The sequence below is a fragment of the Populus trichocarpa genome, chromosome 1 (genome assembly GCF_000002775.5).
Source record: "Populus trichocarpa isolate Nisqually-1 chromosome 1, P.trichocarpa_v4.1, whole genome shotgun sequence".
Taxonomy (NCBI): Eukaryota; Viridiplantae; Streptophyta; class Magnoliopsida; order Malpighiales; family Salicaceae; genus Populus; species Populus trichocarpa.
In genome coordinates, this window is record NC_037285.2 from 36,875,731 (window position 1) to 36,898,333 (window position 22,603).

Below are 22,603 nucleotides of genomic sequence, written 5' to 3' on the forward strand. Positions count from 1 at the left end.
ACAACAGTCGAATTGAAAATTATGCTTGATAGCATAAAACTATATATTTGAAAAAATAAGCCTAAAATCACCTCTAGTGTCCTTGAATGATAAAGAAACTTTATCAATGAGAAAATCCACAAAACAAAAGAAAACACAAGTTGCTGACATGAAAAACCTTCCTAAAATAATTTCAATTATTGCTACCTAAGCTTTCTTAGTAGAAAATGAATCTTTGCTATATAAAAAGTCTATAAATTATAAGAAAAAAATAACAAAACTCATACAACAATTTTCAGTCTAACTTCAAATAAGTCGTTATCTCTCGTTTATATGAATTACTAGGTCAACCATATATCGATGAGAATTTTGAGATGTCTAGTTTCTAGCCTAGTTTGAATTGAAGTAAAACTCTAACTGTAGTTCCAAATATGAACCAAACAATACACAAAAGTCTAGTCTGACAGATTTTTAACTTGTTAACCTAAATATCTAGAACCAACTCAATCAATTCCTCTTGGATCCTGTTAGTTTCATACGTTATAATAGACCAAATTAGTACATCTAATGGATCATTTGGTGATGTTCATTGATTCACATAAATGAATTTACAAAAATATCCATTTAAGTATATAGAAAATTTCCTTTTTGGTAAAAAAAACATTTACATGCAATGCATATGATGGTATATAAGAGATTTAACTATTGTTTTGATATATATATATATATATATAAGTGATTTAACTCTTATTTTGAATCCTTGTAATAATGTATGTGTGTTTGTTTTATTGATATGAGTAAGTACTTTTATTAATTTATATTGGAATCAACCACATGCTATATACATGATTGTGAAATTTAACAAAAGTTACTTTGGCTTAGAGATATATTAGAGAATATTTATTATTATTTTTATTTAAAGGTTTGATTGATAAATGATGTAATATATAAAGATATATTGATAGATATCCTAAGAATATATGGACTTTTAAGGCTTGTTTTAAGACAAATCAATAAATGAAGTTTTGATAAATAAGTAAAAATCCAATTGTTAAATTACTTTGGGTTCAATGGAAAAATGTTTGAATTCAACAATTATTTAAAACAAAAATGATTGAAAGTCATTACAATTAAACTAAGTAGTGGTTCTTGGACAATCAAAAGGAAATGAGAGAGAAAAATTACAAGTATTGAAAATAATTGAAAATGTTCTTAATATCAAAAGACTTTAAAAAATAGGACTAAAGTAGAAAGTAATATGAATATAGAGGATAAAAAACCAATCATTCTAATTGGTTCGTGTAATCATTGTTGTTAAAATCGTGAGTTAACTCGTAAAATTATATGATTTTACGAGTCAACATATATCTAACGTGCAAAATCGGACTTGAAAACTAGGAAAATCAGACTTAACTCGTGCAAAATTAGTAAACTCGATCCAATTTTACGAGTTTACTAAATTGGTGATATGAACTAAGTTATGTTCAAATTTGGCCTTAAAATCTTTGCTGACCAGTCTTGCGAGATTGAACATATCTTTCAAACCGTATATTGGATAGATCTGAAATTTTATAGGAAAATATTAGACATATGAAAATATATTGTGGTAAATTTTCAACTAAAATGAAGTTTGGAAACATAATATTTCAGAGAGTCAAAATTAGGAGATGAATTCTGTCAAATATGTCAAACCAGACCTTCATGTACTGTTTGAGATATATATTAAGCTACTAGTGGAATTTTGCTACGATTAAAGTTGGGATGAAAACTAGACATCCAAAGCTTTCCAACCATATATTGTGGGCCCAGTAATTCATCTAGACGAGATAGATCAACATGTCTGAAATCAAGATTCAAATCTACCAAGAATATACGAAAATTGAAAATTCGGTCTACGTGAAGGAATTTTAACATGAAAACTTTTTTTTTTATTCATTTATTTGATTTTAAATAATTATTTTAAATTTTAAATTTTTCATTGTTTAGGAGTTTATTTTATTATTGAATTTATGTTAATTAATTACTAGTTTATGTTTATTAGCTTGCAACCCAAAATGGGTCCATTAGGACTTATTGTTATGGGAACAACCATGTTGTCACCAAGTTCATGTGAGTTCATGTGTACTTCCTATCATTCAGTGATTTCTTTTTATTGAGAAGTTTTGTTGTGAAACTTTCTATTTCTTCATGTTATTAATTTATTGATTCATATTATCCATATCTCTCATTTTATTTATATTACTTATTGATTATAATATTGTTAACTGAGATTTTAATGTAATTTAATTTCTTGACTATAATTATTAATATATAATTAATTAAAAAAATTATTTATAATTTTATAATTTTACCATCAAAGTTTATATTATATTTTTTATTTCGTGTAAAAAAAAATATTTTTTTACAGCTTTGCGTGTAATTCACTGTCAAAGCAACGTGTCAGGAAGATTAAAAATCATGGGCGGGGGCGGGAGCGGGAGGCAGGGACAGGGCGTTTCATTTTCAAACCGACAACCAAAAAAAAAAAGAAAAGGTTCCTTTCGTGTATCTTGGATTTCGTGCACAAACTATTTTTCTCTTCTATTATATTTTTCTCTCTCCAAAAAAGGCAAAAACACTCTTTTTTTTTTTTTTTGAAGTTCCAAGGCCGTGCCTTTCATGGTGTTTCTCTCATGCTGCTTCGGTTCCCAGAGAGCTGGTTACTTACCCCACTAAGTAATTCCCTTTTCATTTGCAGATAAAAGAAATATATTGTTCGTTTCTTCCTTTAGTTAGGGTTTTTTTTTTTTTATTATGAAGGTTCAGAGTGTTAAAAGGTGAGATTTCGTGACCTTGTTTTTTGTCCTTCTGTGTTCGACCCCTTTTGAGTTCCTGCTGGGTTTATCGTTAAATCTTGAATTTTTTTTTTTGAGGCTAGTTTGCTGTAATTGTTTTCCTTTTACATGTTTATGTTGAATTATGGTTCTTTAATGAGGGGGTGAGTGAGTTACTATTTAAAAAAAAAAGGAGGGGTGAGTGTGAGGTTTCTATGCTTTGAATGAGCATTTGTTTTTAATCTTATGGGTTTTGTGATTGTGTTGGAAATTCCTTGGGGTTCTCTAAATTGTGTTTTGTGTGTGTGTGTGTGTGTTTTTTATGAAATTTGCTCTATCGGTTCCATAGTCATGGATTTCAGAACTTTAGGGCTCATATATATTGTGGCTCTGCAGAGAAGAAGATTGTATCTGACTAAAATATATGTTTTTTTATTTTCACTGTTAGCACCGCTCACAATCAGGATGGCGATTTTAGTAGATTTCCTTTGCTTCTGGTTTTAACTGCTAATTTGCTAATCAAAGATTCGTATTGAGTAAACATGAGTTTAAAACCTTTTCTGCACAATATTTGATATTTTCAACATCTAGGCTCTACAGTGGGCTATGATTGTGGAGTCATTTAACTCTAAATTAATAATGAAGGTGAATTGTACACATCTATATATTCATCCAAATAACATATGTGGTGTCTAAGACTTGTTGCCCTGTGTATTTCCTGCTGATTTTATCAATGTTAAGGTATTCATTTTTTTTCTCATGCAAATATTAGGGAAAGTGAAATGCAGGTATTGATTTCTGGAATTTAAGGCTTTAGTCTTACAGGGAACTTGGTATGGTTTTTGTGAGGATTTATGTTCATTAGAGATCAGGCCTTCTTGGATATATTTGCATGTTTTATTTGCTTCCCACCTGGGGATTTACTCTTGTAGTTGTTGGCATGGACATTTGATTTTGGTGTTTTTCTACTCAGTTTCATATGGTGTTTTGCAATTGCAAATTCTGTTTGTTAAGTGCTCAAAAGTGAAATCTCTTGTTTTTTCCAAACTCATTTTAGGCTTTGTTCAATTAACGGGGAAATATGCGAGTCAAAAAGCATGACAACAACACCACTTTTAACTCTTTCTTCATCAATGATCTGCCTTCTAGTATCCTGTTTATCACCCTCCCTTTAATCTTCCATAAGAGACTTTGGTATGATCAGTTTTGTGTACCACCAAAATGTCATTTTGGGATTTTAATCAAATACAAGAAATGTTTCCTGAGATGCTTATATTGGTATCTGTAGTTGTAGATGGGGGCAAATGAAATCTGCAAGTTCTAATTTTCCTAACATTCTACTGTTGAGATAACTGTTTTCAGATATGTTAATCGTATTTGCCTGCTGATTTCCTCTTTTTTTTTGGTTGTCAAAAGGTTCTTGTATCTTGTTATGTTGTTCAGTGCTCTCTTTGTTAATTCCTTTTGTTTTATTCTTTTAGGTTCGAAGACAATAGTGATCTAGTTGATGCCAGCTGTAAGGATTATGATCTCTTCGAGCATTGAACATGAAAGATTACTTGCTACAAGGCACTGGAGAAATAATGGATTAATATAATTGAGATTTGGAGTGGGGAATGAAGCCATCGGTCCGTGTATCACAGGGTAGATGTATTATATTTGACAGTTTCTGTAAATTGTTAATGGATTCTGAAAGTCTTTAGCTGATAGAGATGATATAAAATTTGTATTTTTTCTTTCTCTTTTCACTCCTGTGCCGTTATCTATTAATACTCTTTCTCTCTCTCTCTCACACGCACACAGGCACAGGGAGTTTCTTTAGATTATTCTCTCTCTAATAGCATGATTCTTAGGTCTGATAGATAAATTTTGTTGCAGGGCTAATGTTAGTTGGCTTGTTATTTGGCAGAACAGAGCATATTACTATTTTTTATTACCTGTTTTGTTACTAATTCCATTGAGCCCATTGCTTGATGCGATGATGATAATCTCCTGCTTGCAAGTACTAGGTGCATTTTCAAATTTCAATAGCTGTCAGCTCATGTAAAGATATACTGAAGGACAAGACTGTCGGTTCTTTTTGGAAGATCCTATTAATGACTTGTATTTTGTCAATGGTCGAGTTCATGTATTAGCTGGTGGGATGGGGAATACTGCATGGAGAGAAATAGGCTCTCAGTTTCCGCCTTTATGGAAATTAGAGGTTTCCTGAGCTACAAAAGGGGAAAAAGAAATTCTAGAATAGGTGTTCCGTTAGTCTATGGCCTTTGGAGTGAAGGAAAGTGTATTGTCTATTGCAATTGAAGATTTTTGGTCAATTCAGGAGTCTTGCACTTTATTCTGCTGTGGCCTCTCGCAACTTGAATGAAATGCAGATGCATCTACAACAGAGCGAGAAATGTCTTACAAAATTCAAGCCATTGTCTTCCCCTGCTGTCAACTCCAGTGACAAGTGGAATAAATTACGGAGGTTGTTTCAAACTTTTGGTCTAGTAATAATAGGCGGCGTTTGCCGTTCACTGTATCAGAAGTAGTGCGCAATTATATCAGTATGCGCATCACATTAGACATGGAGATAGACTCAACTTATTCAATCATCTGGTTTCTTGAAATTGGACAAGGTGAAGTGGGAAGAGATCAATTGTCTTTGTCACCTCCATTTTGAATCCTCATGACATCAACATATGATTTTCCAACGAGTTTACGTGATAAAAATCCTTTCAGGAAATCCGCCACTATCATTCTCCTATATGCTGCTGGAGTCTCTGGAGTAACAAGGCTTGGCGCAGGACCCAGTTCTCCATCCAGATTGAGGCTGTAAAAGGTGGCCACAGAAATTCGCTCTTTCTCTGAGTTAACAGTTGCTCGATGCTCAGTGCTACGGTAAATCCCATTAGTCACAATCTACCCAAAAAAAAAAAAAAAATTGTTATTCTTAACAACTATCTACAGAGCAATTTTTTTTTTTTACTAATGTTAGAAGGGGATGATATGGATCAGCTAAGCCCAAGCATGCATTATTACCTCCAACATGTCTCCAATGTTGATCACGAACGCATTGGGAAGTGGTTGAACAGGAATCCACTTCCCAGATTTCCTTATCTGTAACCCTTCCACCTCACTGACTTGGAGGAGGATTGTGAGGCCAATAGCATCAGAGTGAGAGTTCAGGCCCATGACAAGCTCTGGTTGTGGGCATGGTGGGTAATAGTTCATCCTCATCATCTGAGATCCTTCTTCGAACATGTCTTTTATCTCGTCAGGTTTCATTCTTAGAGCTTTAGCCATGAGATAGAGGATTTTCATGGCAAGATTTTTTAATTCCGCCGAGTATGCTTCCAAAGTATCTCTGCATGCATGCGAAAGAGGATAATATAAAGTACACATTGCCTTAGTTATTACCTAAAGTACTGTAGAAATATTTTTGTGTCAGTGTACGTTACGTTTCGCATCAACAAAACAAGGGGTAATTTTGCTTATTAGCTCTTTTTTTTTAAAATAAATAAATAAATATAACAGCTTAAAAAAATTGGTGAAATAGTGTATATATTGAGAAACACAACAGTAAAACTTATTGCTATCAGAAATGTGATATTTTAAATAAATTATGAAATGAATTATATATATATTATGATGTGAAGAAAGGAGAGAGGATAGAGAAAAGAATAATAATAATAATAAAATAATAATAGAACCACATTGAAGCTCCAATTATGACACAAAGTATCATAAAAAAAGATTTCGACGAAATGAATTCAACGACACCAAAAAAGGTTATTAACGGTGACCGAAGTGTGCCCCACTCGCTGCAAAAAGGTGACAGTGTCTCAGTTACCTTTGGCAGCAAGTGTGGTCCACTCCAATCATCGTTGGTGATTTTTTCGGTGTCGTTGGATTTGTCAAGTCGAGATCTTTTTGATTGTACTGATAGTGTTATAATCAGAGCTTCAATGTGCCTTCAATGTTGTTTTTTCTTTCCTTTTATCTCTCCTATCTCTTCACAAATTACAATGAGAAGAGACGAGAGAGAAAAAAAAGGAAGAGGTTTTGAAGACACAACAAAGCTTTGATTATGAAAACATCAATACCATAAAAAAATCTTGACGAGACAAAATCAATGACCAATAATGATTAAAGTGGGTTACACTTGCCGCTAAAGGCAAATGAGATATCTACAACTTTTGGGTGACAAGTGTGGCACACTCGGTCATCGTCGGTGATCTTCTTTGGTATCGTTGAATTAATCTTATCGAGATCTTTTTAATGATACTAGTTGTATCATAATTGGAACTTCGATGTACATTCTGTTAGCGATAAACTTTCTGTTAGTTATGTTAGTAACAAATAATATCATGTTTATCTCTATTCAAAGTTGTACATATCACTTCTTATCTCATTGTATCTTTCTTTTTTTTTAATTCAAATGGCTGTATACTACCAATAAATATAATGAATACTAAGCTGATAAACCATTCAGTATTTTCGCATTCATATAAGTTTCTTAACTTGGTATCAGAGATTTAAAGCTTACGCTCTTTTTTTTTTCTCGATCCATTATGGCCTCTTCCTCTGCATCACCTTCATTTATCATCCAAAATATCACCTCTGTAGTGTCTATCAAACTTGAAGCACATAATTATCTGAATTGGACAACTCAGTTCATACCAGCCTTGAAAAGTCACGACCTCCTAAGTATTATTGGCGGCTCTAAGGCATATCCTTCTCAATTCCTTGTTGATTCAACCGGCAAAACAACCTTTGATGTTAATCCAACATATCTAGTTTGGTAGAAGAAGGATCAATTTATTTTGGCATGGTTAAATGCCACCCTAGATGAGAAAGTTCTTTCCACTGTGTATGGACTCACTGTATTTACACAGGTTTGAAATGCTCTTGCTACCAGATTTGCTCCTCAATCTCGTTCAAGAATCATTCATCTTAAAAGACAACTCCAAACTCTACAACAAGGTAACAAATATTGTTCTGATCATTTACTCACAACAAAAAATTTATCTGATCAACTCTCGGCCATAGCAAAATCAGTTGACAATGAAGACCTTATCTCATATATTGTTAGTGGATTAAATCTCATCTTCACCTTTTTTATCACATCCCTTAGCTTTGTTACCCGAGACCAACCAATCACCTTTGATGCCTTTTAAGCTAAACTACTTAACTATAAGCAACTACTTAAAGCAAAAAACAAATCGAAGTCATCTAATATTACTTAGTTGGCTTTCTTCACTCTTAAGCAAAAACCAGTCAATAAGAAACCAAGATTTCCTACTAAGAAAAATCATTAATTCTCAAGATCCAATCCTAATTCAACCTATTTTGCTCCTAACTCTAAACCACAGTCCATTAGATTTCCAAACAAATTTTCTTCTTATCAGATTTGTGGAAAGTCAAATCATCAGGCTCTTGATTGTTATCACCACATGAATTTTTTTTATTAATGTAGGCATCCTCATGCTCAGTTGGTAGCAATGACAGTTCATATTCATGAGGAACAAGAACCTGAATAGCCATGGTACCTTGACAGTGGTGCAAACAATCATATCACTTTTAAACTTCAAAATTTAATCTTGCACCAGCAACCATATCATGGAAATGACAAAGTAACAGTTGGCAATATAGGAGGTTTATATATATCACCAATAATGGTTCCTCTATGCTTGCTACACCTAAATCAAAATTTCTCTTAACCAATATTCTTTACGGTCCATCTACCTTACCTATTATTTATTCAATATTTTTGCCTTGATAACAACTGTTATTTTATACTCACAGTAACTCATTTCTTTGTGAAGGATTTGCAAACTATGGAAATTCTCCTTCAAGGGCTGAATAAAGCTGGTTTATATCCAATGTTCATGTAGTAACTATAATTCAATAAGTCATCTACTAAGACTGATATGCTGTCTCCTTTTACTGCACTCCTAGGTGTTATTACTCTTTTTCAAGTCTGGCATTCATGGTTGGGTCATTCGTCAAACACCATTGTTTCTAGTTTAGTCAAGAACTTGTTATTACCTGTTTCTGGATCAAAACAATCTAAGAGCTTGTATGAGTCATGTCAGGTAGCTTAAAAGCCATAAACTTCATTTTCTTGAGTCCAATAATAAGTCCAGTCGTCCCCTTGAATTGATTCATTCAGATATATGAACTTCTCATATTACGTTAGTTGATGGTTGTAAATTTTATGTCTTATTTATTGATGACTTTTCCAGATTTACATGGTTGTTCCCATTGAAACAAAAATAAGAGGTGTTTACCTATTTTGTTCGTTTTCCAAGCTTAGTTGAAAACCAATTTTTAAGTACTATCAAACAACTATTAACTGACAATGGTGTTAAGTATTTATCTATTGTTTTCCAGGAATACCTCTCACAAAATGGAATTCTTCATAAACTCATATGTCCTTACACTTCAGAACAAAATAGAATCTCTGAAAAATAGTATAGATATATCACCAATACTGGTCTTACTCTTTTGGCTCAGTCACTTCTGTCTTTCAATTATTGGGTAGACGCATTCTTCACAGCTACTTACCTTATAAACAGACTCTTTACACCTATCATGTCCAACAAATCTCTATATTTCTCTCTATTAAACAAATAGCCAGATTATTCACTACTTAAAACATTTAAGTGTTTGTGTTTTCCCTTATTTAAGTTTTATAATGCACATAAACTTGCTTTCAGAAGTAAAAAATGTGTATTTCTTGGATATAGTTCTAATCATTAAGGGTATTGATATCTTGATCAATAATCTACAAAGCTTATATATCCAGACATGTTGTCTTTGATGAGTTGAGTTTCCTTGCTTAGGATGCATTGATTACAACTGGCAATGCTCATTCCTTGCAGAAAAATTCTCATAAGTCTTTAGTTTCCACTCAATCAGGTACCACCTCTAATGCTCTGTCTTTTTTTAGCTATTTTACCCACTTTTCCTACTTCCAACTCATCCACTTTAGATCATAATTCCTTATCTCTTATTTTAGATCATGATTTTTTTTTATCTCCTCTTGTTGCCATAACTTCACCAAATATTGACACACCTCTTGACCTTTCTGTTTCAGAAATTCATTATGAACCCTCATATCTTACCTCACCTCATCATATTAACACTACACTTATACCTGTTTATATACCCGCAAACTCTAACCTATGGCTAACCACCGTTCTTGTTTGTCCTAACCAATAACCAACCCTTCATTCTGAACCTTCACACTTTACATCACCTCATTATATCAATACTACACTTATACCTGACCATATATATATAGATTCTAACCTAGATCCAACCTCAGTTCCTGTTTATCCTAACCAACAAGCAACCCTCACTTCTACCCTGACCTCTTCATCATAAATTATAACCAGATTTCAAACAAACTCTTCTAAACCAAAGCACTTTCTAGATTATCATCTTTATCATTCCACCAAACATCCTTTACAAACTATTTTTATTGATATTTTACCATCTGAACCAACAAACTTTTCACTAATATTCTACAAGAAAAATATACTGCTGATCTTCTGCATCACATGAAAATGACTCGTGCTAAACCTGCACCAACATTATGCATATCAGGTGTCAAACTCTCAAAATTCTTAGGTGATCCCCTTACTGACCCTACTGAATATAGAAGCATGATGGAAGCTTTTCAGTATTTGACACTAACCAAACTTGATATATCTTATAGTGTCAATCAATTATGTCAATTTCTTCATTGTTCTACAAATACTCATCTCACAGCTGCCAAAAAGGTGTTAAGATATCTTAAAGGTACTCTACAATTTGGACTTCAGTTTAACAAGGGATCACTTCAACTCAATGGTTTCTGTGATTCTAATTGGGCTGGTAATCCGGATGATCGAAAATCTACCTCAGGATATTGCATTTATCTAGGCTCATGTTTGATTTCTTGGACTGCCAAGAAACAATCCGTGGTGGCAAGATCAAGTACTAAAGTTGAATATCGATCAATGGCACATACAGTAGCTGAACTTTACTGGTTGAGAATGTTACTCAAAGAACTTCATATATCTTTACTTACAACTCGTTGTATTTGGGTTGATAATATTAGTGCTTTAGCACTATCTTCTAACCCTATCTTCCATGCTAGAACAAAATATATAGAGGTGAATTATTATTTTATTCGTGAGAAGATCTTTATCGAAGATATACAAACTAAATACATCTCCATCTCAGCATAATATTCAGACATCTTCACTAAAGGACTCTCTTCATCACGTTTCCTTTCTCTTAGAGATAAACTAATGGTTTATTATCTTCCCATTAGCTTGAAGGAAGCTGTTATCGATAAACTTTCTGTAAGCTCTATTAATAACATATAATATCATGTTTATCTATATTCAAAGTTATATAAATCACTTCTTATCTCATTGTATTTCTCTTTTAAAATTCAAATGGTTGTATGCTACCTATAAATATAATAAATACTAAGTTGATAAACCATTCAACTTTTTTGCATTCATATCTGTTTCTTAACTCATCTTATGTCTCTTTTTTTATTTTATTTTTTCTTTTCTCATCATAATTTGTGTAGTCTATTTCATATATATATATATATATATATGTATATATATATATATATATTAAAAAAATCCAAAACAAAATTAATCATTTTTATTGAAAAAACAAAAACCACGTCAAAAGTATTAATTAAGTATGTCTTTTAATAAAAAGGTCATTTAAATAATTGAATATAGATTTCGGCGAGGAGCACAAACTCAATAATTGAATATGCATTCTAATATTTTTTTTTGTTTTTAATTAAATTATTAATATATCAATTCTAAAATAATAATAAAAAAACCTTTAAAAAACAACGTTGATAAATTCCCAAGTATCCCTTAATCAATCATTTAGTCCATCAATTTCATCTAACAAAGCTGTTAATCAAATACAACCATCCAATTTCCTGAAATTTTAATTCTCACTTCGAATCACATAGAACTCACATGATAAGAAGATTTTAGTAAATTTATAGGTTTTTAATAAAAAAAAAAGAGAAATTGTGTTTACTTTTTTATTTTTTATTTAATTTCTCTTAGACAAGGAATTGTGAAAACCAGGGAGAGAGAGAGAGAGAGAGAGAGGACCTGAGTGGTTGAGGAAGCATGGGGAATAAATGGGGTTTCCTCGCATGCTTTGGAAGAGTGATCATGTAGAAAATATCTCCCCAATCAAGCTTCTGCTCCTCAGACACAACAAAAGCTTGTCCAAATCCCTCCATTTCTTCTGGTCTTTGCCAATACTTGCTCTTCTCCTCCATTGGTAGGTTGAACAGCTCTTGAATCCCTTCCTTCACTTTGTTAACCAATGAATCATCCACTCCATGATTTATCAGCTGAAACATAAGGGAGCAGCATCTATCTATTTGAAAGAACACCTTAATGATCTTGAGTTGTGGCTAACATGTTGGTTAATTACAGAAACAAACACAAATAAAGTTAATAACCTGGAAGAAACCCCATTCCTTGCATGCACGGTCCATTTTATCCAGCTCTAAATCCATTTGTTCTTCAGAAACTAATCTTCGCATGTCAATTACTGGGATTTGGGGCAAGGAAGCCACCTCATTGTTGTTTATTATTGGAGGGTCTTGATCAAGACGCAAGTATCTTGTTGGGACAGTGGCCGGTGACTCCTTTGCCAGCTCCTGAACGCAGGGCACCAAGAGAGACTTCCCAAGTGTTGCTGGTTCCATGGCTCCTGATCTCTCTGCAATTTGTTCCCTTCGCTTGTTGCCTAGATATATAAGAATGCAGCCCGTCCGTCCCGTCCTTAATATATAGTTATAGAAGCACAAGTTGATGTGCCCTGCCTAGAGAGAGAGGAAAAAGAAGAACACGAACACGTTTCTCGCCCGCGGTTTTGGACAATAGGATTTCAGAAGGTTTTAATTGGACCATAAGGTGCTATTTCAAGTTTTTCTATCCTCTCTGGGTAGGAAGCAGGTAAGATATACAAAATTATTTTTTTTTTAATTGTTTTGATGTAGTAATATTACAAATAAATTTTAAAAATAAAAAAAATATTAATTTAATATATTTTTAAATAAAAAATACTTTAAAAAACAATTATTATCGGGTAATAACCGATCAAATCTCACCTCAATATTGCATGATGTGTTGGTTAGTCTTATCCTATGAGACATTGCTTCATGGACTTGAGGGACTATTGCTGCTATTGAGAGCGACCCCCAAGAAAAGAGAGGAGACATATATATGTTTAAAATTCCAACTTTCAAGCTAGGAAAGAAAACAGAAAGGATATGTCTTAATTATGCTTTGATGTTGTTGTAAGATATATGGGTTGTCCGAAATGATGTCCAAAGGCCATTTCATAAGCATCAAATTAATTTAAGATCAGTTACCATAGTTTTTATATGTCAAGAGAAGCTCAAAACTATAAATCAAGAAATTAAACAAAACTTGTAGAAGCAGTGATTGTATCCCATGTCACAGGAGCACTCCAATATATAAGAATATATTTTTGGCTCGGACAAATAAAATTTAATAATCAATTTAGAGGGGTGGGGTCAGCTATTGAATGCATAGTTTTAAAACCCGGCCCGATGAATCGACTTATGATCCAGCTAACTCGGGACTGGAAGCTAGGCCGGGTTTAAAAACTCTAGTTGAATGTATATATATTAAACACGTATCAAGCATACTATTAATAACTTTAGTTAACTTATTAAATTCAAAATTCAAATCTTAAATTTAATTAAGTTTAATATTTTTGTGTTTTTTACTTAATAATATAAAACAAATTACGTAATAGTAACCCGATGCTAGAATGTTTTATAAATTACAAGCATTGTTAAACAAAAATCCATCGTGTTCATGAAAGTAAAATTTTTTAATATATATTAAAATAAACTTCTAATATATTGTATACAAAAAAGAGTGATAAAATTATATAAAAAATATTATAAAACATAATTAATTGAATATTCATGAGTTTTTTTTTTTAATAATCGAAAAAAAGATGTTAACATTTCCATCAAATAATTGAGGTTCAAATTAAATGTATTAAAACTTGTCAGTTCAAATTAAATGAGTCTCAATACATTGAAGGCAGCTGTCTACCATTCAAATCCCCCTTTTGTTCTCAATTCTCATCATGCGATGAGTCGACGAGATGCAACGCAACCCCACTGACAACTTCCGTGTTCCGCACGTTTCAATCATGCGCCCTTCACCAGCACGAATGGTTTATTAAATTATTATTTTTTTGGAAAAATATTAAATTAATATATTTATTTTTTTTATTATTTTAAAATATGTCAATGTTAAAAATAAAAAAATAAAAAATTATTTTAATATATTTTTAATTAAAAATTACTTTTTAAAAATAATCTTTTTAATATTTAAAAAATACACAGTTAAAAATTGATGTTGCTATTAATTATTGATGGCCCGACCTCTACATCTTCTGTGCTGTTTATAAGAAACAAGGGCCCAAAGATATGACGGACCAAAAAGTTGCTTTGACATTCCAAGTCCCAAATAAAGTTTGGATTAATTTATATTTTAGCATATTATATTGCCCAATACTTTTCTAAAATCACGGTCGTTTGTAGTGGCATGAAATTTCACATCATTTCATCATCCCATAGTTTATTTACAACGACATGACATGGAAATGAATGGTAATTTTTTTTATATCATAACACACCTCAATATTTTTCATAACGATATCAATGGATCTATCATATAGGTATCATTAATTGATATAGCACAATATTCATATAATCACATAATTCAACATCTTAATAAAAAAGAATACATAATACAATGCATTCATATCATTATATCTACTTACTTATAAGTCCACATCCCTGTTTCTATTCATTACAAGTCTTTACAAAAGTGCTGATTGATAAATTCATGACCAATACATTTGTTTATACAAAATGCATAACATCTTAAACATGCGATTACATAGTTTATATCAAAACATGCGATTAGATAGTTTATATCAAAAAAAGTGATTATAAGAAATAAGAATAATCTCTAACATAACAATAATGAATAGAAGAATGTTATTGAAATTTTTGTTATTAACTTAGGTAAGTAAATTCTTTTCGTTACTTCATATATATATATAATACAATCCCTATAATTTCGTCAACTATGTTAATCTTATTCGCACGTCCCATTCACTCTATTTGAATTTTAGAGACAAAAGTTAACTCCCGGTTTCTCTTGATCCGTAACCCAAGTGTCATTACCCAAATGTAATTCCGTCAGTTAACCCTAATCATCCAATAAATGCATCATTAGCCGAGGCTAATTACTTTATTCAATCTCGGTCATCCCTTACGGATACTATTAGTCATAGCTAATCACAATACTCAATCTTGGTTATCCATTACGGATACCATTAGCCGAGGCTAATCATAATAGTCAAACTCGATCATCCATTATGGATACCATTAGCCGAAGATATTTATAATATTCAAACCTGGTCATCTAATACTGATACCATTAGTTAAAGCTAATCACAATATTCAATCAACTATTTCATGAGCGAATTTTAGTAATCATAACCAAATAGCAACAATTTTATAAAGAAATCATTTCAAGGATCCAATATTATTATAGAAAACGGTGGAGGCCACTTACCTGCTCCTCCTGTGGGGTATCCTTGTCAGGTCGAAGGTTCGATCCCGGTTGCACCGCCTGATACATTAAATGATCACCAATCAGTATATTCACATTTAGTAATTGCATAAACTAATACCATACATATCCTAAGAATACACATGTTCACATTTAAATGGCCCTCATATCATATAATCATACAATGAAAGTCATCATATCCAAACATTTTTCTTAATTTTAAATGTATGTTACTCATGGAAATCCTATGGTTTAATTCTTGAGTCTCATGGTGGGGTTAGGCCAAGCTGATACTGGAATCATTAACGAGAATTATATCATTTCTGGTATGAGAAAATCTTCAACGAAAACTAAGTTACTACCGATACAGAAAAATCATTAGTGAAAACTATATCACTGCCAACACGAAAAATCATTAGTGAAACTAAGTCACTACGGACATAGAAAATCATCAACAAAAACTAAGTCATTTCTGGCACAGAAAATCATCAACAAAAATTAAGTCATTTCTGCCGACCTAGAAATCATCAACAAAAACTAAGTCATTTCTACCGACCTAGAAAATCATTAGCGACAACTAAGTCACTATTGACCCAGAAATCATAAACGAAAACTAAGGCATTTTTTACACCACCTGTCCCTAGGTTACGCATAAGGTCTATACCAAACTTTTCCCTTATAGCATACTTCAACCAAGTTTGGACATAGACCGTAACCAAGCCACATCTAAATTTACGAAGTAAAAGTGATAAGTAATGTTTTTATCCCATGACGATGGCTTGTATTCATCAACATTAATAAAGACAACCTATTAACCATCATCACTTAATAAAATGGTTGTAACCCTTATTACTTTCTTTTTTGGCATATTATCAATTCTCATTCATCGTAGCATGGTAAAATGTGTTCTAGACACTTTAGTTTACTATGTACTACCTAACACGGACAAGAGCAAGAACCATATACATTCCACAATCTCATCAAGTTCATCACAAGGTTGTCAAACAATACACAATCAAGTCTCAAGATGTACATTTTCCAAAGGTTCTCCTAACCATTATTCCATGACCGAACATAATGTTTTCAACAATCATTCATTCCATGTTCTCAATTGTATTATCCCAATTCATCAACACAAATTAATAGTAAATTCACATTACACAAGAGTTTCATTTCTGTCCTATATCTTGTTTCTCTAAGGATGTTCATCATGTAAAGTTTTCTTCATGGTTTTTCCCTTTTTAGCAGGACATTGTTATCCATTTTCTTCCTAATTTACGCATACAATTCATCATTTATATCATAAGTATGTTAACAACAACATGTTATCACATTCATTCACTTGGTTCATAATCATGCAGGTTCATCAATCACAAAAACAAAATCAAAGTATTAACATAGAATGGTTTCTGTTTCAACTCAAAACATATCTCTAAAGGCTTTACAAGATCACAATCTACACATTCCATCACTTTATTTCACTTTCTTTTTATCCTTTCAATCTAGCTAGCCCTCGGGGTTTATACATTTATAAATTATAATTATCCATATTCATCAATGTTTTTAGTAAAGATTCTGCACTTGTGTCCTTTATGAATCCATACTCTTCTTAAATCTTCTCATTTAGCTGTTTTTTTTTTTTTTTGAATTAACAAGTGTGAGAACCCTAAAACTTTCATTTGAGTTTTATCCCTCTCCTTTGTCCCAAAATCATGAAGTAACAAACAAGGAAGTGATATTACTCTTACCATGCGATTTTAATCAACTTTAGGAAAGGTTTTGATGATTTTCGTTTTCTCTTCCTCTTGGTTTTTCTCGCCTTCTTCTGCTATTCTAGCCAGCCCTTTAGGCTCCTTCTTCTTTCATATTTTTTGTCATCACTCCTTTCTATAACTCTCAATTCACTCAAACATTCAAGAAAGATGACATGCAAGTTGATTTTGGTAGGTTTTTCTTGGAAAGGGAAGGGTTGCTGCTGGTTTTGAGAAAGAGGAAAAGTCATCTCTTTTTCCTCCCTTTGTATTTATACCCCTTTTAAATGGGATGGGGGTGTTTGGGTGTTGGTCATCCTTATTCTTATTCCTCTCTTTGGTTATTTTTAAGGCTGGTTTTCCCCTCACAATTCCCACCTAGAATAGGTCAGCCTATACAATTTACTTATTTTGGTTTTTACATCATTAATTTGAGGTCCTAAAGCTTTAATGGCTCAACAAAGGAAAAATATCTACCATCAAACTAGAACTAGGGTGTTTATAAAGCCCAATAAGACAATACTCTTGAATATCTAAGTCATTAAAATCCCATCCATGCCATCCCTGAACGAGACGAGTACTTTCAATCCAACTACTACATTCGAATGTACCACCCCATGGTCAAATTTAGTCAACTTACAATCAATTTACATGCACTTAATGAAGGCACGCCTCTTAACAATGTGTCTTATAGAGATGAATCATATTATTGTCATCAACAATACACAACACATAAAATCCAGAACAATGACAATTTTAATTTGTAATGGCTGGTTATCACTTTGGATCTTTGTCTCCATGTAGTTTAAAATTGTAAATGGAAAGGACTTTGACGATCTCATTCTTGTATGGACACACTCACCTGGGTTCAAGGCTATTTAAACAGCCTTGAACCCCAAGGTAAACAATCAACTCCTTAATAAATAAAAACTTCATCTTTTTTCTCTCTAAGCTTTACTTCACAAACACATACAACACAACCTCTTAAGGCTTATTTCCTTCGTCATATGCTAACTTAAGCATTTAAAGGTCTTCTAAATCCATAAAAGAGACTTGTTTTGCGATTGTTGTAGTTGTCTGAACCCAATCTTCTACGTTTAACCTTGATTTACTTTTTCCAGCAAGATTAAGGATAAAAAAATCTCAATAAAACTCCTCTCGTCGAATGAAACTCATTAACACTAATAACAAATTTATTTTTTTTGCCATAATATGAACACCCAATGAATTCCTCTTTTCTTTCTCATTTTTCAATGACTACCTCGATCTTCCCTCAAAACAAGGACTTAAACATGAATAGAATGAATATGATTGTCAAACTAAAAGAACTAAGTTAAAATTTAACAAAAATCTCAAGGCATATTTTTTTCAAAAAAGTGCTGAATGAACGTATCTGGACATTAAAGGCTGCATTTTATATTTGCTTTCAATTTTAGTCCTCTTATTTTTAATTTTGTTTAAATAATAAAACCAAAAGTTTTTTAGCAAAATTGAGCATCAATTCAATACCGGTATATTTTTTTAATATAACGATAACCAAATAGAAAGAAAATGAAAACAAATCACCAAACTCAATTCTAAAAAAATAAATCATGAAAAGAAAAAATTGAAAAAAAGTTTGTCAAGATGAAAAAAAGAAGAAAAAAAGAAGTTACAGTTACAATCTACTATGTTTTCACCTCTAATTCACAATAATTGTACAGTGAAAACACCACATATTTTAGTTTAATGTTAATGTTAATATACACCTTTCTATGTATTACCTAATCTGCTCATAGGATGAAACATGGTTAATTTATGTGCTCTTACACAAGGGCATTTCTGTGGATTGTTAAAAAAAAAACCATTGGATCTTCTTTGGGGAAATTAAACCTGGTAGCTCTGTGATTGAAGGTGTTCTTAGGAGCACGAGGATCCCTCTCTTTGCTGCTTCTGGGCTCCTACATGTACTAATGAGTCAAACGAAGTTGAAGTGTTAGCACTCGACACTACTTCCAAGTACTCTTTCGCAAATCAATTCAGTTGGATCAGTGAATCAGATTCTAAGAAAAAAAACCGTGAGCTGGTTGCAGTGTAGCCCTTGTAGCAGGCCATGGCGATGACAGAGTGCTTTCAGCGCGGGGGTATGTTAAGGGCTAGGATGGGCTGTAATCCAGATCAAGATTTTATTAATATTTTTTTACTAGTTTTATATAAAAAAATTTGTAATTTTCAATTGAGTTATCAAAAAAATTCTAAACATTTGCGTGAAGCCTTCTAATATGATGTTTTAGCTTGGGTTAAAATTTCAGAATTTTTTGATAAATTCAGAAATTTAATAAAAAATCACAATTTAACAAGTTTTACGTTATTAGGTGTAATTTTCAATCCGATCATCAGATTAAGCTGAAATTTTACGAGGGATCTTAAAATATATTGAATAAAATCTAGTTAAAATTTTAGGATGAACGGAGTTTGGTAGTACTAAAAAAAAGAACCCTCAAATAAAAGCAAAACGACTCATTAAGAGTAAAATAATTATTTGTCATTAAAAAATAAAACAAATCAGTTTTTCCTTCCTTTTATATGTTGCCGACTGGGCAGAAGCAGAATAGAAAAAGAAAAAAAAGAAAATGTTAGAGAGAAATAGAGAAAAGTAAGGGAAAAACATAAAAAAAATCAAATAAAAAAAAATAAAAAAAACGAGAGAATAACTTTGTAAACTTACAAAGTCCAACTTATAAAACACTAATCTAAGAAAGAATAGAGTGAAGGAAGGAGGAATTGAGAAAGGAAAAAAATTTAATTACTTTGTTTTCCAGTTGACATTAGATTGTTATTTTATCCCAGTTGAGGAGTTGTTACAATATCAATTCAGATTCGATTATAGATGAATTATATTCCATAAAACATTGAAGGATATAACTTTAATAGTTAATTTATTTTTACTTTCGTTTTGATTTTATGTACTTTCGAATTTATTTTTTAATATTTTGGATAGTGTATTTGAATTAAAACTTTATTATTATTTCCAAAAAATTTATGTATATAAATTAATAATTAATCTTAAAAAATATTTATATATTTATTTAATAGTACATGACAGTAAAAATTTATGGCTCCGTAATTGCTTTCAGCTATATTGCTAGTCAGACAAAAAGAACTATTGGCTTGGCTATAATTTTTTCTAGCCTTTAGACTTTAGAGTCACTAACTTTATGGCTCGACGGGCTTTTAATAAAAGCTTTCTATTCTCATAAAAATATATATATATATATATATATATATATATATATATATATATTAATATTCATGCATGAATTAGCTTTAATATGACAAGACAGAGAGACACCCCTACAGCACACTTTACATTTATTACACTGGACATAGCTCGGCAGTCCTTTATTGCTTCAACAGACACTCTAACATAACCATAACATATTGTACAAGCTAGCAGTCTCTCGACATGTGGAGAGATGTCAATTGCCATCAAGCAGTGTAGCCTCTTCAGCTCCTTCAATTTTCATGTCCTCCAAGAATGATTTCCCTTGGAGCTTGCGGGAGAAGAAGTCTTTGACATATTTTTCCATCCCTATTCTTCGAAATAATGGTGGATTTTGTGGGCTGATTAAACTAGTCAAAGGACCAACCTCTGCCTCGAATTTGGGGCTGACAAAAAAAGCCATAGAGAGCCTTTCTTCCTTGGAATTTGTCGTGGCCCTGTGCTCAATGCTTTTATAGACACCGTTGCTCAGAATCTACCAAAAACCGAGAAAAAACAAATCTTGAAATTAGCTAGGGTTTAAAATAAATAAATAGAAGACTAAGACTCAATATATCACGTGCTAGATTTCTTCTTATTTTATTATTTTTTTAGGTGAGAGAGAGGTGGAGATAAGCATTGCGAACCTCTAGAATGTCTCCCACATTTACTACAAGAGCATCTGGGATGAATTTCACCGGAATCCAAACCCCATCTCTTTTTATCTGAAGACCATCTACACCATTGACTTGATTAAGTATGGTGATGCCAGTGGCGTCTGAGTGAGGTCTGAAGCCTACAACAAGTTCTGGCTGTGGGCATGGGGGATAGCATGTCATTCTCACTGATTGTAACCCATCATCAAAAATCTCCCCAATCTCCTTCAAGTCCACTTTCAGAGCTTCTGCTATAAACCCAAGCAGTTTCATGGCAAGTCTTTGCAATTCCAGCAGATAACATTCCAAGAGATTCCTGCATGCAGAAATGAAAAAATATGAATATACACACACACACACTCCATAAGAGAAAGGAGGGGAGATAGAGGGGAAAGGAGCTGGACCTGAATGATGGTGGGAGCTCTGGGAAAAGATGTGGCTTCCTGTGATGAATAGGATTGGTAATCATATAGAATCTATCACCCCAGTCAAGTATCTCATCTAATTTGGTATTGCCATACCCTTGAAAATCATCTGGCCTTACCATGTATTTCCTTTTATCTTCCAATGGAAGATTATAAAATTCTTCAATCTCATGTTTCAGCTGCTCCAGCAGTGATGAGCTAACACCATGGTTCACCAACTGTATAAATAATCTCTTGACTGTCAGTGTATGTTTGGTGTTGTTGTTGTTGTTGTTGTCTTATATATAAATATATATATATATATATATATATATATATATATATATGCATCAAAATGAGCAGCCAAGTGATCGTAATTATGTTAACTATCTATAAAAGTTGAAAGAAACATAAGAGATAGCGGGGAACAAAACCTGAAAGAAACCCCATTCTTTGCAAGTGGAGTGCAACTTTTCTAGCTCCAAATCCGTGGTATCCACCGAGACCAACAGCTTGAAATCAATGGTGGGAAGAGTTGGAAGGGGATGATCAGTGCGAACAGAAAAGGTTGGGTTTTGTTGATCCATGTGAACATATTCTTTGGGGACTGAGATTATGGGCTCTTTGACGAGCTCCATAACACTAATTACAGAATGAACATCTAAGCTATCTGACTTCGAGGATGCCATTGCTTCGGAAAACTGCGCTATACCACTATCTAAACTTTGTGGATCCTGCTTGTATATATAGCCTCAAAAGTGTTAGCAATTATGCGGGTTGGACATGAGCAGTTTTTTTTTTTTAATTAAAATAATAATATCAAAATATCTTGTTAATTATGTTGATATTTTTCATCTAAAAATAAAGTATATACACATACACACACACACACGTGTGTATGTGTTAATTCTCTGTTGGAGATCACAATGTTTAACCAAGGTAAAAGATGATGTGTTCATTGTATTGATGGAAGTAAGAACACTAAAATATAATAATTTAGAAATTTAATCTTACAAAATTGTATTTTTTAAAATTCTTTTTATATTTGAACTCTAAAAAATCAAGCATTACTAATTAAAGAAAAAATATAGAAATAT

General features: G+C 32.3%; 2 protein-coding genes and 1 long non-coding RNA gene across 3 annotated transcripts; 1 reads left to right on the forward strand and 2 right to left on the reverse strand.

Annotated features, from left to right (window-relative positions):
- Positions 1–2,464: 2,464 nt before the first annotated feature.
- On the forward strand, positions 2,465–4,540 carry LOC112328178 (uncharacterized). The gene is made up of 2 exons (XR_002982828.2): positions 2,465–2,694; positions 4,274–4,540. It is a non-coding gene; the product is annotated as an uncharacterized LOC112328178 (long non-coding RNA).
- Positions 4,541–5,152: 612 nt separating this feature from the next.
- On the reverse strand, positions 5,153–12,747 carry LOC7478699 (protein SRG1). The gene is made up of 4 exons (XM_002300286.4): positions 12,283–12,747; positions 11,924–12,171; positions 5,817–6,141; positions 5,153–5,696 (listed from the first exon to the last, which is right to left on the reverse strand). Exons 1-4 carry the CDS (start codon positions 12,529–12,531, stop codon positions 5,430–5,432), a joined length of 1,089 nt encoding a protein of 362 aa, XP_002300322.3. The 5' UTR covers positions 12,532–12,747; the 3' UTR covers positions 5,153–5,429.
- Positions 12,748–20,441: 7,694 nt separating this feature from the next.
- Positions 20,442–22,260, reverse strand: LOC7470800 (protein SRG1). The gene is made up of 4 exons (XM_002300287.4): positions 21,941–22,260; positions 21,507–21,745; positions 21,094–21,418; positions 20,442–20,942 (listed from the first exon to the last, which is right to left on the reverse strand). Exons 1-4 carry the CDS (start codon positions 22,193–22,195, stop codon positions 20,664–20,666), a joined length of 1,098 nt encoding a protein of 365 aa, XP_002300323.3. The 5' UTR covers positions 22,196–22,260; the 3' UTR covers positions 20,442–20,663.
- Between the last annotated feature and the right edge of the window lie 343 nt (positions 22,261–22,603).

Excerpts from the sequence above, each read along its gene's own strand:
- LOC7478699 (XM_002300286.4), bottom strand. The coding sequence starts at position 12,531 with ATGGAACCAGCAACACTTGGGAAGTCTCTCTTGGTGCCCTGCGTTCAG. Across the intron at positions 6,142-11,923 it reads ATGCTTCCTCAACCACTCAG|AGATACTTTGGAAGCATACT; the intron begins GTCCTCTCTCTC and ends GCATGCATGCAG. Across the intron at positions 5,697-5,816 it reads ACATTGGAGACATGTTGGAG|ATTGTGACTAATGGGATTTA; the intron begins GTAATAATGCAT and ends TTTTTTGGGTAG.
- LOC7470800 (XM_002300287.4), bottom strand. The coding sequence starts at position 22,195 with ATGGCATCCTCGAAGTCAGATAGCTTAGATGTTCATTCTGTAATTAGT. Across the intron at positions 21,746-21,940 it reads AAGAATGGGGTTTCTTTCAG|TTGGTGAACCATGGTGTTAG; the intron begins GTTTTGTTCCCC and ends TTATTTATACAG. Across the intron at positions 20,943-21,093 it reads ATGTGGGAGACATTCTAGAG|ATTCTGAGCAACGGTGTCTA; the intron begins GTTCGCAATGCT and ends GGTTTTTGGTAG.